At 34.5% G+C, this 16,919-nt stretch overlaps 1 protein-coding gene across 1 annotated transcript in view; it reads right to left on the minus strand.

Annotated features, from left to right (window-relative positions):
* Positions 1-16,919, minus strand: part of NRCAM (neuronal cell adhesion molecule) — a 68,837-nt gene that overhangs the window by 21,131 nt on the left and 30,787 nt on the right. Inside the window, exons 17-24 of the mRNA XM_067289953.1 lie at positions 16,108-16,305; positions 15,929-15,999; positions 14,831-15,056; positions 14,408-14,523; positions 11,877-12,081; positions 11,546-11,668; positions 10,210-10,386; positions 9,039-9,074 (exon numbers count right to left, since the gene is read on the minus strand). Coding sequence (XP_067146054.1) covers positions 9,039-9,074; positions 10,210-10,386; positions 11,546-11,668; positions 11,877-12,081; positions 14,408-14,523; positions 14,831-15,056; positions 15,929-15,999; positions 16,108-16,305 — 1,152 coding nt within the window. The remainder of the gene's footprint in view (positions 1-9,038; positions 9,075-10,209; positions 10,387-11,545; positions 11,669-11,876; positions 12,082-14,407; positions 14,524-14,830; positions 15,057-15,928; positions 16,000-16,107; positions 16,306-16,919) is intronic.

Genomic DNA, 16,919 nt, shown 5'->3' on the forward strand with positions numbered 1-16,919 from the left:
TACACTCCTCTCTTTATTCCAAGTGTCACTGAACGGACTTCAAATGCCTCAACTGCAAGCCCTTTACAGGATTTTGTCTCTATTGTATTGGTAATGATAAAAAAGGAACACAATACCCTTATAGAATGTTGGACGGACAGTATGCATGACTGGGGAGGTTGCAAAAAGGGTTTCTGAATATCCTTCACCATCAGAGATAGTAGGAAAGAAAAAATAGAGAGTAAAAACACTTTACATCAGAAAGTAACATTTAAATAACACAGTAAGGCCTTACCTGTTAAGTGAATAACACATGCACACTCTACGTTCATGCAGGATTCAATCGGTTTTACTTGTTAAAATATGAAATGGCTAAGTGATACACGTGTATTTGAAAACAAACTGAATTTTGTGTGTACTTTTACAGAACACTCCTGAAATTAGCTTCATTAACATTAGGGATTCACTGAACCTTAAACAGACATTCTTCTGCCCATCAATGGCTCCCTCAAACCTAAGGATACCAAATTTACTCCTTGCATGTTTTAGTTTTGGCAAAGAAATCATAAACCACTTTGAAGGGCAAGTGGTCTTTGGATAGACACTATATTCAGAGGAGGAAGGGGTCAACTAGCCATAGAATTTACTTCTTGGCTCCAGAAAACCAGTTAAAACAGGATAACTCTAAAACCTCTAAAGGGTTACTAATGTTACGGTTCTTTGTGTGGTAAGAATTTTTTCTCTTAATCCACATTTTCAAATCTCCATTTATTCCAGAGAGTATTTTTGGTGCTCAGGCTCCAGTACCTGCAGCAAGTATCAGAATGTTAATTCAAATCTCAGTCAAACATGGAAACTGAGAAAGTGATGATAAATCTAGACCACTTTTATTTATTAAATATATTTATTAAAGACAGAGGCAATCACAGGCCCAGAATTTCCAAGGGTCACTTTTACTCATACTTTTCAGATATAAATAAAAGGACCTTGTGATTGATATGAGTGATGTCACTGAGAAAATATTAGCATTTTCAAAGCTGTATTTTGAAGATTAGAATTCTCAACTAAGATTGCTTAAATCCTTTCTCAGAAAAAAGGGCATATATTTTTATTAAATACCTGATTACTGAATTAGACTATGAAAAACTGATCTGAGTGTCAAAAACCTCAGGTACAGATAACTACACTGCTAATGCAGCCAATGATTAAAGAAACAAAACAAAACTTGAAAAAGTTTGAGTTATGACAAGGTAAAATTAATAAAAATAACAAAATTAATTTTGAATAGATTGAGTTTGTGATGATCCTCTTTCATCTTGTTGATGAAAGCTTATCTTAAAAAGTAGTAGTAGGAAAATATTTGGAAAGCTAGTATCAAAATATTCTGACTTGTAGGATGCAAACCACTGGAATGCAAAAAGCTATGTATTTTAAGGTACTATGGCTTATTAACACTTTCTTTCAACAGCAGTATTTTACACAAATATGTGCAATGTCCATATCTCTGAAAAGCCTAATATTACTGAAAATAGATTTTAATAGTCCGGTGCAGATATGAAGGGGATGTTCCTCAAAGAACAAGGCATAAAATTAATTTTTAATGGAAGTGCCTCATTACTGTAGCACTGTTTGCACCTGACATTTCTATCCTGCTAAAAAAATATCTTTTCAGTTGGAAATCACATCAAAAATGCTTTCCAAAGGACCACAAAACATCAGAAGTGAAATGCTCGCCTTAGTAAAGTCAAATAACAGAATTCCAGTGGCTTCATCTATACTAGAAAATAAAACAGGAGAGGGCTTGTTCTCAAGGCAAGTGGTGCTGCACAGTTGGTATCCATGTGGTTAAATTATTTTCTTCTCAAAACAAGATGACGTTGTTCACATGGCTGACAGGAAATAGTTCCAAATTAGATTCAAAGAGATTGGTAAGATAAAAAAATCTGTATATAATACACTGAAACAAAGTAAATAATAGTACAATGCCGAGAAAACTATAATTTCTTAGTCTTTTAAAAAAAGACATAAATAATGCAAATTCCATCCATTCTCCTGAAAATGTATTCTAGCAATTACAAATTTTCACAACAGCAGTTTTTTATCTTCACACATGCATCAAATTTTTCTTCTTAACTTCATCCCATTAATACAGATTGAAATGTTGAATGAGAACTAAATTTACTATTCCCACATTTGAAGTTTATGTCATTAAAGTGTTTTTAGTCTGTTATTCATTGTAGGTAAGTTGTGCTTATATGCTTTACATATCAGCCTAAATGCCTTTCACCAACACAAAATACTAAAGAATACATTTATTTATTTATTCTCTAAAATGACCTCAGCAAAAATCAAATAGAAAACTGTAGATTTAAAATAAGCCATCGAGGTTACTAAGTCAACAACAAAAACGCTAAGAAATATCAGAGCCAGGGTTATCTATGGGGAATCTAATATGCAATCACATACAGTATGGTGGTGTTAGGGGATTAGATCCTACTTCTCTGTGGCACTTCAAGGTAGCGAGAGGAAAGAACAGCAACTTCTAAACTGAGAAGGGCACAGAGTCCAGGATCCTTCCTCATTTGCGCATGGGAACAGATGTAAGCTACAATCAGGATCTTAGTATTTTTTCTGTGCGAAGAAAACTACAGGTCTGTAATCTAAATATGACTTGTTCTGTTTTGTTTCATCAAATCATGTTTTCTCAAACCCATATTTTCCCATGTTTTGGTCTTCCACAAGACATAACTGACTCACAGCAAAACTGTAAGACTGATATTTGTCACCATTGTTAAAGTCAAAAGAAATTATTAGCCATAATGCAAGTCTTGCACAGCAAGGTCCCAGAACTCCATCTAACATCTCCCTCCACAAGCTCAGGCACTTGCGGATGAAGTAAACCACCTCATCTAGTGTGAAAGACTCCAAATGATACACAGCTTCTGATACCACTTGGCAAATTCCTTCAGCAAATAACTACCTTCCCTGGGAAAAACTGCATCTTATCTCCATCTTTCTTCTTTTAACTCAGATTTTTAGCTTCTTCTCTGATTAAACAGTTGTCTGCCAGATTAAATACCTACTAGCTAGTAATTTTCTTTCTGCTTAAATAAATGAATGTAACAAGTTGGCTCTGAAAATTATCTTCATTGTCTTGGTGTCTTAGTTTCCAAATCCTCTCAAGTGGATTTATGCTTACTTTTCTAAGTTGTACTCTTATCTGATTCTTACCAAGAGCTGTTTGCATAGTTATCTTTGTGTAATGTTTAGTCAAATTTAAGTTCTATTTTTTCTTATTGAAGACAGTACACCAAAGAATTTGATCAGCAGCACACCTGTTTTCAAAATCATCAATTTTGTTATTCTTCCTCTTTTTCACTACTAATTGGTCTAATTTTTCCAGCAGGCCTGGAAAGTTTTGTTTTTAAGTCTGTTGCACATGCCGTATTTGCAACATGAATTGTGACAAATATAACATGATAAGACATGGCTGATGGATCCTGAGGTGATGAAAGCCTAAAGTCAAAGTAGTTGTATTCAAAGTCTGTTGCAAATCTAGCCAGGCTCTTGCCTTCTCAACCTAATTACACCTCTGATTACAGATAACCTTTTCTTTCTTTGATATGTTTCCTAGCACTCCTCACAAATGCAACATGTAATCATCAGTTGGAAGAAACTCTCAGTGTGCAAGTGTCAGTTGTTTAAAGGGAGAAAAGCTTTGTGTCTGGGAGAAGTGCTTTTTTACCAGAAAAGCACTATGTTCTCTAGATTTGTAGCCATACAACAGTGCTGTGCAGCATTACTGACAAAAGATTGACTCTAAAAAAGGTGGGACTGGATTGCTAATAAATTACAATTTTTACAAAAAAAGATTCTTATTCAGCTACCTCCAGTAAATTAAGCTCCTTTAAGCATGCTATGATGCAATGCAAAATTTAGTTGGCATCTCTGAGTATGGTTTCCTTCTGGTAGTGAGATACATTATACAAGCATTTGCCAACTGTTGAGAAAGACACCTAGGTCCAAAGTAATGTTTTTCTTTTTTTTTTTAAATTAATTCCTGTGCTTCCTTAATGCTTTTTATATATTTAACCTTACATCCTTTCAGGAACAGTTCCTCCAAATAACACAGTTACACCTGGGCTGCAGATTCAACAGAATTTAGTAAGACATGACATGAGACATGACAGGATTTTAATAACAGGATACACTCTCTCTCAAGATTTAGTTTAACAGAACAGCAAATTAAATACTCTCTAAAGTGATTAAAACTTTAGCAAGTCTCATGGGATTCACCAGATCTCCATGAAGAATGGCAGGTAAGTGATAAGCACACATTCAAAGGATAGTGTCAAATGGAGAAAAACTCCAAAGAAATATACCATAAAGAATTAGCTGAAATACATATGTAAAGTGGAAAATAAATTCAAATGAAAAAAATACACAAGAAAAGATGAAGGAAAAGGTAACATATTCTGCCAGAATCTGCAAGACAAATAGAGAGGGATTTTGCTTTTGTTTGTTTACTTTTTAATCTACAACTTTTACATTATGAAATTCAAGCCTCAAGATAAAAACAAGAGCAAATTCCATTTGTTGGCATTAACAGATGGGTACTAGTCAACTCTGAGATTATGTAGGCCACTGCAGAGCATTCCTGTAGTGCAAAAACACAGAAGGAAAAGAAGAAATGCAATAAACAGTTTCACTGTTAAACATTTAAATTGGTATGGATTTTGCATGATGTCTACAAAGAGAAAGGTTTTTGCATGGAAGGAATTTTTACATAGAAATCGTCATAATTTTCTCTAGTCTAGCATCCCAAGCATCACCATTTTTCCCAGTAGATTTAAAGGAGAATGCAGTGGTTCTGCATAGCTGGCCATAGCAAGGGAATACCAGAGATGCATGATGGAGAAGTTCACAAAGACAGAGTGGCCGAAGGAGCAATGCAGAAGTACTATAATAACCTGAAAAAAGAAGGTTGAACTTGATAGAGAAAAATGTGGAGACACTACATAAAATGATTCAAAGAAGGAGGTAAAACAACATAATTGGCAGGGAAAATGGTTTGAAAAAGAGCATTTTGTATGGAACAAAGACAATTCAGATGATCATGTCTTCTACTAAGACATCGGAGGTATGAACTCAGCTGAGAATGATTTCTAGCCTATAGAAAAGAGTATGTATCATACACTTGGAGATTCTGTCAAAAAAAGAGTAATTTCAAATGCATAAGATAGTACTTGAGTATTTTTTCATTGCAACAAAAGTATTTCTGTCAATAATTCTTAAGATATTATATGAAGATTGCAGACCAAAACAAGTACCATTTTGACTGGAAGTGCTTGTTTCAGTTAAAGGTAATTATGATTTCACGACTCTGTTTTAATTGCAGTTCAGAACTGCCAGTTATCATTGTCTGTGTGCGTACAGACTACAAGAAACTTCTTTCAAATAAAAACATGGACTATATAAAAAGGAAACTGAATACTGAAACAGGAGAGCTTGCTAAATGTACAGATTGGCATGTAATTATACAGGCATGACTCCCTACACTTCAGCTTACAAAAAACACCATAATGAACCCTTATGAACATTTATTTTAATCATATCTTTCATTTCTGCCACTGGTCTAATCTGCATTCTCTTCCTTCCTCTATAGTCCATTTAAAACTTGTGATGGAAGACAGTAGGAAAGACTTGACTCTAGCGATCACTCCAGTCAATTTTCAGCTGCCTCTATAATTATTTTATATATAATTAGCATCTTACTCCCCAATTTCTTCTCTCACAACTGTTGTCTCATGCTTGTTGTCAGACAGATGTCAATACATAATGGTAATATCAATGCATACTGCTTATACAATACTGGCTATAATGCATTACGTTTTACCTAGACCATTTTCAGACACATACATTTAGAATACAAGTTGCTAAAAGCACATTTTTTTAATCTGTAGTGTCATAATTTGAATGTCATGAGTCAGCATAGTATCACAGTGTTAGAAAAGGAAGTGTAAATTGGAGTATAAACGGTGCAACAGGGTAGCTTGCCCATGTTCAGTAGAATAGTATGTCTCACGATTTACTAATCTAGGCTTGCAGGAGGATGACATGAATCTCCCCTGTCCCATTAAGTTTCCCTGAAATGTAGAGCCTAAGAGAAGACCGAAACTCAATTCTTTGTCATTTGCCAAGACCACGGTATTTCTGTCATTTGATGCAATAGCTTTTCTAGTCCAAAGAACCTTTTGGTTAGGACAGTGGTCACCTTAAAGGAAGACAATAATTTCCTCCTCATCTTGTCCCCCATTTGCTGCAGTATTCTGTCCTTCTAAGTTTTATTCAAGGCACAAGAAAAAATGATTCCTTTGTCCAAACCTTTTATCCTTGTCCTCATATTCCACGTTTTCATCTAAAATGGTTATTTTACCATATGGGAAAAATGCAACAAAGCTTGCTTCTCCACTTACTGATCTAGAAAATTTTGGGATCTTTAGAAAAATTACCTACATCAGTGAGGTCATTATGATCAGACAAACTCAGCTAGGGCTAATGTTAAGAATGTCAAGTGTAGTAGTCAGCAGTCTTTGGTTATTTTATCATTTTTAAAGTAACAAAAGACTAGGTACACTGTGTGTGTGTTGGGGGGGGGAGGCACTTCTGTCTATACATATGGTGCCAAGAAACAGGGAATATACTTCAGGACTACAATCAGAGTAGTGAGACACCATAAGATTCTTAGGAGTACTGTAATATTATTTGCTTCTGTGCTTTTTTTTACTCTAGGAAGCGAAATATATCTCAAGTACCATACCTAGTCCAAGTTTAAATGATTTGAATTCCTCCAGGACCTTGCGTCTAATATTTATGATTGGCCATCTGTAGGCTTTCAGAGGCAGGCAGCCAGCAGATAACACCAGGTACAAAAATTTAGATTGAATTTTGGCTGTCTGAATCTGGATCCTATTGTCCTTCTACCCTCCAGAATGAATGAGCTCCAATTGTAAAAAGAAAGGATAATTGCATTGTTCTAGTAAGACCAGCCCTTCAAAAAGAAAAACTGAGATGATGTTTTTGATAGATTACAAAATAGTTGTGAATATCTAAATTTCATATTCTGTCTGGTGTGGCTTTGGGTCCACATTAATGAGAACTGATTATCAAGTGCTCTGCTGCACTTGACAGAGGAGAAAAATTCACTGTTGGATATGGCTTCTTCTTAAGTGGGCTGAGGATTTCTGTCTTCCAAACCCACCCACTCATGGGACCAAGTAATTTGGCACTTGATCTTGGTAATATGATCCTCCTTTTTCTTCCTGGTAGTCCCTGATCAGTAGTGAAATAGCTAATCATGCCGACATAAGTGACCACTGAGAACATTCATATGAAAACTGAAGCAACTCAGATGTCCTAACAGATGTCATGGCTTTGCTTCCGTTCTGTTTACTGTTACAAAGTTTTCATTGTGAATAGAAGAGCTAGATACTTAAAGGAATACGTGAAAATTTTGAAAACATAAATGGAATGGAACCAAAAGAAGGCATCTGTTTAAGTCTTCAGAGAACCTAAAGCGACAGCTCTGAAACATAAGCTGCTCCAACTGATCTTACAAATAAGATGTTTTCTTCTAACGATGGACTGTGATACAGGTATAATTAGACCTCAGTTTCACACACAGAATCCATTTTTCCTTGCATGAGTTTTTATAGCTAGCTACAAATGATAAGAACTTAATTTTCATTTCTGTTATAATGTCCAGGACTACAAGCCAGTTTTATTGTTCTGTGCTGACCTGCCAGCTACCAGGGCTGATTAAAAAGCAGTAGGAAAGACTTGTCATTAAAATAAATCCACAACCTCATACACTTAGCAGAAATATATTAGAATATTCTGATATTAGAATGTCCTTATATACACATATAAATATGTATAAAATATATTTATACATTATAGATATATATATACACATACAGATATATACATATATACATACATGCATACATGTATAGTTTGACTTTGCTTATATGAAATTTTATTCAAATTTATTGAAATTCTATTATTCAAAATACATAATAATCAAGTAGAAAAAATATGTATAATACAATTTATGCTGTCTCTTTCAAGTTTGTAAAAAAATGTCATATGGGATACTTTCATGTACAGATATGAATTGAGATTTTTATAGTCTGAGAATCTGAAACATGGATGTTCATAGGTGTTAATGACACCTCTGTGGTAAAATGAGACATATATATCAAGACACCTTTCTGGTTTATAACTACTTAGAAGTCCTCAAGACTATCTTTGTTTCTCACAACGAAGTTATCAAAATGCATAAAAACTGTGTGCAAGAATATGAAGAATACCACATTTGACAAAAGAACTGCATCACAAAAAACTGAATATTACTAAAGTCAAGAAGAAAGATGATAATATGTTTCAATCAATGAAAAATTCTCAAGTGCACACTCACAACATTTGTGAACCTAAGAAAGAGAGCAGAAAATCATTTGCCTGTGTATTCAATTTGATATTTGAACTAAGAAGTACACAGACGGTGTTGTCAGTCATCTGTCTCCTATGCACGGTTGGCTTGTAAATCAAATAAATGTGATCAAATGGATAGCATTAATCAGCAGTGAAAACAAGAATGCACCTACTTCTTTAAAAAAAAAAAAAAAAAGCACATGGCACAGGCAGTAAAAAAATATCCTTTGTAAAAGTGCCATTTTTTCCACCCTGACTAATCAGTGTTAGTGCTGCTGGACCCTGAATATTTATGACAATGACAAACATCTGTTAAATGTTGAGAAATAATTAGACTTTAGTGAAGCAAAGCTAATGAATTCCCCTGGAACTTTGTGGCAAAATAAACAGATGAAAGGTATTAATAAGTATTTTGGATTTTTATCACAAATGTTTCCTCCCAGTACTGATTAATACTTTGTATACTAAAATGTAGTCCAAGATTTCCTCTCCTTACCACTGCAGTTTCCCCATTGGCAACACTGCAAAAAATCCACACATTAACAAATCATGCAATTTTATTTTACCTTTGCCTGCTCCTACAGCAGGACGGAGAATACCAGCTTTAATGGAGGAAAATAAAAATAGGAACACTATATAATTAGATACAACACCAAAGGGAACATACATATATAATTTCATTATAAAACATAAAAGCATGCAGACTAAATAAAATGTACTAATTCAAATAAATTAGAAACAATACAAATATGCTGAACACTGACAGACTATTACAAGACAAAAAGTTAATATACATGCATTTATTAAATTTTATTTTCATGCTTGTTAAGATTCATGGTTTAAAATAAACAGTTCATATACAACCTTAATATACTATTAGAGAATTGTATTGCATATCAACCCACCTATGGCAATTGCAATAAACCGCAATTTTACTAACCATAAAAAACACATGAAAAGATGGTAACAAAATAGGCTTTTAATATTAAGATGTGCAAATTCATAAAAAGCTAACCCCCCAAAATTTCCCCTTGAATTAAATTACTATTCTTGTATTGAATTTTCATATTTAAATAAATAACATCTTCAACAAAAGAACTGCCAAAATTTCAGATCTATAGTGGCTGCAAATGTAAAAATGAACAGTGATAAAATCAAATACCAAAATTAAGATTCTTTAAACATCACACAATATCACCAGTTTCTTGAGGCCTTAGATGAAAAATTTATTACTGCAATGTCTCAAGTTATTGCCAGCTCTGTGGCAAAAGTTTAGACCTTACAAAAGCTATTGCATACTGCAAAAGAGAAATAATTTTCTCAACTAGACATAATGCTGCATCATTTCAGTATTTTTTTCTGTGACCAGAAGAGGTCTTTGAAGCAGAATAGATGAATGGAGGAAGACCACTTAAAATGTAAAGTTACATGAAACAAACTTTGAAAGTTTCTGGATACATTCTAGCCCAGAAAAGGCAGAGTCTTAGATCTTGTAAGTTTATATCAAATGAAGCGGTTTTATACCTCTTTTGTGCTTTCACTGCAGTAAAAAACCTTTGCACATCTTTTCTTAAAAACTATTTTAAATCTTTCATTAGCACACACCAAAGTTAAGAAAGCTCTAGAAAAACTTTTAATAGGGACTATTTCCTCAATGTACCAAAAAAGTAGTAATATTTTTAATAAAACTCAATTTTTTAAAACTCAGTGGATTTTCTTTATACATACCCATCTTACCTTCATCCATAATTGTTACTGCTTCCTCAGTTATCTGACTTCCTGATCCAACTGATGTTTGTGCATTAAAGTAAAACTTGTATCGTGTGCTGTAATTTAAATTTTTTAATATCAAGCTGCTCTCGTTGGCAGGAATTCTTATCTCTACCACAGGACCTAATTCATGTGTGTTGTTAACTGTTATTACAAGAAAAAAAAACACAGTTAGTTAGAAAAAATACCATTGTGTTTAATCAGGCTTCATCTTTTGTTTTTGTTTGCTTGCTGCATTGTTCATTTCAGATTATATGAATGATAATTTACAATTTCCAAAGAAAGTCATGTTTGGGGTAAATAGGATCTATGCAAGGGGCAAAAATTTAACATGGAGACAGGAAACACCTACATATTTTTTAAGTTCAAGTTCCACTCTTGTAAGAAATGTATGCTGAGAATGTCCAAAGGTATGTCAGCATTTGGACACATCTGAGAGCAAGTGTTCAGACACTGAACATCTGAATTTGAGATAACTGAGTCCACATCAGATCACCTGAACTAATACACTTTTGAAACACTGGTAATTAATGACTGTGAAGTAACTGCCTAAGAATAAATTCAGTATGTTTTGAAATAAAAATACTGACATGATTTCTATCTTATGCCAAAGAACATAGGAAGTTGGTAAGTGGGAAAAGAACAAACTGCCTTAACTTCGTCCATGTACAGGAGATTCACGATTTCAAGTGTCACTGCTGACAAATTTCTGGGCAGGGCAAGTAAACAGTGGCATGTGGATCCTAAGGAAATGACTAGCTGAATGGAAATAATGCACATTTTAATTTAACACTAGTACATTTCTGGTATTATTAAACAGTCCTGTGATCAAGGATTCTTATAAAACTACATTTATTAATTTTTGATTTGAAAATTAAAACACTATGAAAATTGGAGAAGCAGACAGCAATAGAACTGGATGTATTTTGTTCTACTTCTAATGGTATTTTCTTTGCAGTTAGAACATAAGCTTTACTGGTGGTAGCATCTTGCTTCTAACTTAGCTGTCAATTATATGTAGGACTTTACCTCCATTTTTCTGTGAAGCATGGTTTGAAAAAATGAAAGAAATAGAAAAATCCCAAACATGTATGTGAGCATGTGAGGTTTTCCAAAAGGGTCATCTATACTGTCAACATATTAATCTTTTCAAAATTAACCTCTACAATGCAAATTATAGAGGTATCATACCTTTTGCACATTATAAATATAATATAATCTTATATCTTTCTTCTTAATAAACAGATTACTATTTGGTAGGCATATAGTCCAAGACAGAGTTATAGATTTATTATTAACTTACTTGGCTGAAACTTCAGTATATATGATGTCAAAACACCATTTGGATGAGTAGGTGAACCCCACTCCAGAGTCAAAGAGTCCAAAGTTGGGTTAGTAATCTTCAAAAAGGAGGGTGAGCTGGGAACTTACAAGACGAATATATAGTAAATACAAAGTAGATGACAGATGACCTTAAAACAGCTCATGAATTATTAATTATTAATAATATGACTATATTAAGAAAGATTAATATTTTATGATTTCTAAGATGCAAAATCAGCAATTACATCCTTAGTGTTCTGTTTCTGAATATATCACACTTAAGTTTATTCTCTAGCTTTCTCATTTCATACCTCCTTCAGGGGTCTTAAATACTTCGTCTGGGCTTGCTGGTCCTTCTCCTTTACCATTAACAACTCTAACATTTAGCTTGTAAGAACTATAGGGCTCCAGTCCGGGCAACATTCCAAAAGTCTTGTTTCCCCTGAAAGTCAGGATCTTTTTTTCTACATGCCTCCTACTCCTTCTGGATAGACTGTGCACTTTCCAGTAGTAAACCTAAAGACAAGAGAAAATCTATAATGAGCATAGAGGTGTTTCAATTTTGCAAACTAAAAATTCCATGAATATCCATGAATCATAGGCAGGAACAACTGAAATTTTAATAAGCTCAGGTAAAAGCAGCATAGACCTTTGCAGCTCCAGAAACAGACCTTGTCCAGAAATGGCCATGTCTACATAACTGGATGAAAATTAGCACTTGCCAGTTCCGCTTATGATCAAAGTCAGTTTGACACAAGTTCTGGTTTGAAGCTGCATTAGTACCTGACAGTTCTCATGCTAGCAAGTCCATCTGAGAGGTAGGATTTATTCATACTGTCTGTTCTTGCACTAAGGTGTCTACACAGCTTCTAAAGCTACCTGCACTCTGCTGCCTTGTTATGCAAATAGATGTCATGCACCTGGCCATGCAGATATATTCCCTGTGATGTGGAAGCCAAGTTGACATTCTTAAATGTGAAAGAACCAAAATGATTTCTCTAGGCTGGAAAAACAGGCAAGTTATGAAAGGACTCTGATGTTACAATTATGGAATGATAGGCAGGAAGACTATTCTGCTTTTATATGATCACAATATCAGAGTACAAAGCTGACTGATTTCAGTGTCCATTTTGCTGATTCAGTTTCTTAGAAACTCACAAGTAATTACTGGAACCTCCTTGACTATCCTCTCTTTACCACTCAGTATCCCTACTGTAACTTTTGGAAAGACATTAGCAGTTGTCTCTAAAAAGACTTGTCTTACTCCTAGAAATGTCACTCTCAAATACACCATTATTCATTTTTCACAGGACAATTTTTTGCACACATGATTACACACTAAAACTGATAAAGTAATATAAATTGGTAAAACCCTGGCTCCATTTAGGCCAACTGCTTGTGTCTATGACTTTTTTTGTATTATTAATGATCTTTAACAGAAATTTGGTGATCTGGATTATGGGCATTAGCATTGCTGTAACAGGACTAAAAATAAGCATTAATTTCACTAAATTCTAATTCTTTGATCCTTGCATATATATGTTCTTTTGGTTGCCCATTTGTATATGTAACACTAGGTTGATATGATAGTCTAACAGACCTAATAAATCCTTTTTCTCAGCAGGGTTTATTATCTAGGGCAGAGCACCACGCTAACTACAAATACTTATGACAGCTCATACAGAACCAGCTAAGTATCTCTCATGGCAATATTTTGTGCCAGGTAAGTGACATCTACATACCAGGAGCTCACGTTCATTTGGTAACCAGATGTTATGCGCTCAAGTTTGGATTCAACATAACTGCACTCCAGAATGCTAGTCTTCCATCTTAGGACATACATTTCTTTTCCTCTAAATGAGGCCTTGCATTTAAACAGAAATAGTCCAAAATAGGCTGTCTTATAAAGTAACCTAGTTCAGCCTGTATAACTGATCTGTATGGTTGGAACATATTTATTAGTACACTTGCAGAGTAGAGAAGTAACTATACTATATTTTCTTCTATTGTTGCAAATGCAGTCACAGCATTCTCGCATTCCACCTTCCCCTCCGCAACAAGTCTACCATGCTCCCGCAGTTTCCACTCCTGAATTTCCTCAGCTGGGCTTCTAGTGCAACCTCTGAAGCAAATTGTGCTGTCAGATTTTCTCTGATCTCCCAAGGACAGAAGTTCCCCAGTTTCTTACCCCGCAGTCCTTCTGTCTCCCATTCTCTATTAATTGCAGCCTTTTGTTTCCAATGTAGCCTTCTCAGTTATCATCAAAGCCAGCACATTACCTTACACTAAACTTCTTTCAATTATACATACATTCCAAATTTCCTGCAATTTCCTACCATTCCCTCTTTTAAACTGAGCTTTTTCCTAGCCTCCAAAAAGACAAAACATCCAGCATCAGCTAGTAAGTGGCTAGTTAGTCACAATTAAAGATATGGTTAATCATACAATGGCAAAAGATGAGTAAACTTGACATTCAATAGCAGTAGACCCAGAAGGGATTCCTGCAGAAACTATTTCTCCTCATCCTCTAAATATCTTTTTGGAAAAAGATCTGTAATACTATCATCGTTTTTTAATCTATATAATGTGTTCCAAATTAACTGCAAGCACATCCGTTTTTCTTCAAGAACAATATCACAGAAGACTAATACTGCAAGGGTGAAAATTTGCAGAACTTTAAATGAATCTTATCAGTGTTGTTGCTCTTGGCAGCAAAACTTAGCTCATCAGAAAGCAAGAAGAATCCTCTTAGATATCAGTTACATCAATATGGATACAATTGCATATATTAGAGTGATCTGTTTTAATAAATGAGGAACATAAAGCTTCTGGTTGTACTTACTTTGTACCCTTGAAGATGCCCTCGGACAGTTTTTAGTGGAACTGGATCCCAATGCACCTTTGCTAATGTGCTGTTAAGAACATGAACCTGCACATTGCCTGGAGCAACCATTGGCACTGCGGGGAAAGGATGTAACAAATACCTAGTTAGCAATCAACACCATAGGAATATACTTTTTCAGAAAGACTCCTTGCATTCCATTCAAGGAGTAGTTTAAAATGTTGTTCCTGTTTGTTAAACAGTTGACCTCAGGATTAATAGTGCAGTGTTTTATAAAGCCTTATTATCTTCAAATTACTTCAATTTAATTTAAAAAGTATCTACTATCCCCCATTTCCAATATTTCAGTATTTTAAAATCCCATTTAGGTTATGTATTTAGTTGCTTTTTATTAGTAAAATTGAGTCAATCTAGGAAACTTACAGTCTTCCCCTGAATGTCCAATCACCTCTGAAGGCTCTGGAGCATATCCCAGGTCATTTAAAGCCTGTACTTTTATCTCATAGGGAACAAAAGTTGGTGTACCAGACACAATATACTTAGATACATTTGCAACTATAACAGAAGTCCATTCATCATCAAAATCTTTCTGACGCCAGCTGACTTTGTACTGAAGCCCTGGTCCATTGGACTGAAAACCTTTTAAAGACTGAAACGAAAAGAATAAATGAAATTGTTTTAAAACTACTTTGAAGCATCTGAAAAATCTAAAGTCACAAAGGAAATCTTTTTTACAATTTTACTGAAAATTTATCACTACATTCTATGACTGAGAAACACTGTTGAAATTCCCAAGCTATACTATTTAATCTTGACATGAATATAGTTCAGTTGCTTTTCATTCATTAGTAAAAATCCTGTAGAATGGTTTGAATAGGAGACTAGCTAATCACCATGCAACCATACAGCACAATTTCTGTATAAATATTTTGTTTTCAAATATTTCTTCAGAAGTTAAAGAAGGAAATACAGACCTATACCAATTCCTTATAAACCATGTTCCCTAGAGAATGTTTCTTGCCTGGGCTGGAAGATTGGTTTATGTGACTCTCATGAGTTCCTGTCATGATGGTAAGGACAAGACACAGACATAAGAGTCTGTAGCGGAAGAATGCACAATAATTTAGTTTATCACAAAAGTTGAGAGAAGAATTAGGATTTACATTGGAATTCATTCTAAACATGAGTCTACTTGAGATAAACCATAATGTACACATTCAAGATTTTCTGCACAGGCAGCAAAACATCCTGTATTACCAAATTAATGACTTGTCCTGGAGAAAATAATAATCACTCAATGAAAATACAGCACCTTGAAAAAAATATTTTCTTTGATAATACATTCAGCTTTTCCCTGAAAGTGAAGAAAGGGAAATATCTGGATTTTTATTCTTTTTCAAAAATATTTCCAACAAGAAACAAATATAGCTTATCATGGGGTATTCACAGTTACATCATTACTTCTCTAAAAAAATGCTACTCACAGACTTAAAACCAAAAAACCCCCAAGCCCAAGCTTACCTCCCATGTTATCACCAAATTATCAGGTTCTGAGCCTATCCCTTGTACATTAGAAGGATTTTCATCAGGGTCTAAAAATTAAATATTTACATGTGAAAAGGATGACTTCTGTGTGTGTTCCAAGCAAAATCAATGCCATTCAAAGTATAAATCATTCACAAATGGGAATACTTATTTACTTGCAGCTTTTGTCAGGTACTGCTCAGATGGTTCACTTGGCTGACTTCTACCGATCTCATTGACTGCTATCACACGGAATGAGTAGTTGACGTATGGAGACAGCTTCAACTGTGCTGTTGTCTGAGTTCCAGGAACTTCTGTCTGGTAATGCCATACCCCTGGTTCATGCAGTCCATCTTCATATTCAATAACAAAATCTATGAACAAAAATTGAATCCGATTTTATGTCAAAATTTCCAATACATTCCGAGATGCGCATAGTCATTTTTAAATGAGCTAATCAGAGAGGAACAACCTAATCAACTTTTTTTAAACATGGAAATTGAAATCCAAGAACACAAAACTCACCCAAAATCTACAGTGGGGATCTCAAAAGTAGTGCCTAAACAGAAATGTAATAGAAACACTCTTATTTTTATTATTAAGTATTCTTACTAGTGTAGCTGTCAGGTAACACACAAGAGCTCTCTCAGGTACTGGATTTAAATGCAAGAGGAACATGGAACTATCACAATAGGAAAGTGGGACAAGTTTGGAATTTTGATGTAAAAGTAATCTCTGGCAGACAGGTATATTGCTCTTAATTGTACGAAGCTGACAATAAAGTATCTGTACAATATTAAAACTATCTAACTATTCCATTTTCCCCAGTAAGATCAGTTTAGCAAAAAACTATTTAAAGCCAAGAACCAATAATTGAGGGAGGTTTTTGAGTGCAATCTTCAGTATTTTCAAATTAAACCAAGGGGTGTATGCACAGCAACTAAATTTCCTGCGAGTTCTCGGTGTGAACTCCACTACGATTGCTGTC

This window comes from Apteryx mantelli, chromosome 1 (assembly GCF_036417845.1).
Source record: "Apteryx mantelli isolate bAptMan1 chromosome 1, bAptMan1.hap1, whole genome shotgun sequence".
In the NCBI taxonomy this organism is placed as follows: Eukaryota; Metazoa; Chordata; class Aves; order Apterygiformes; family Apterygidae; genus Apteryx; species Apteryx mantelli.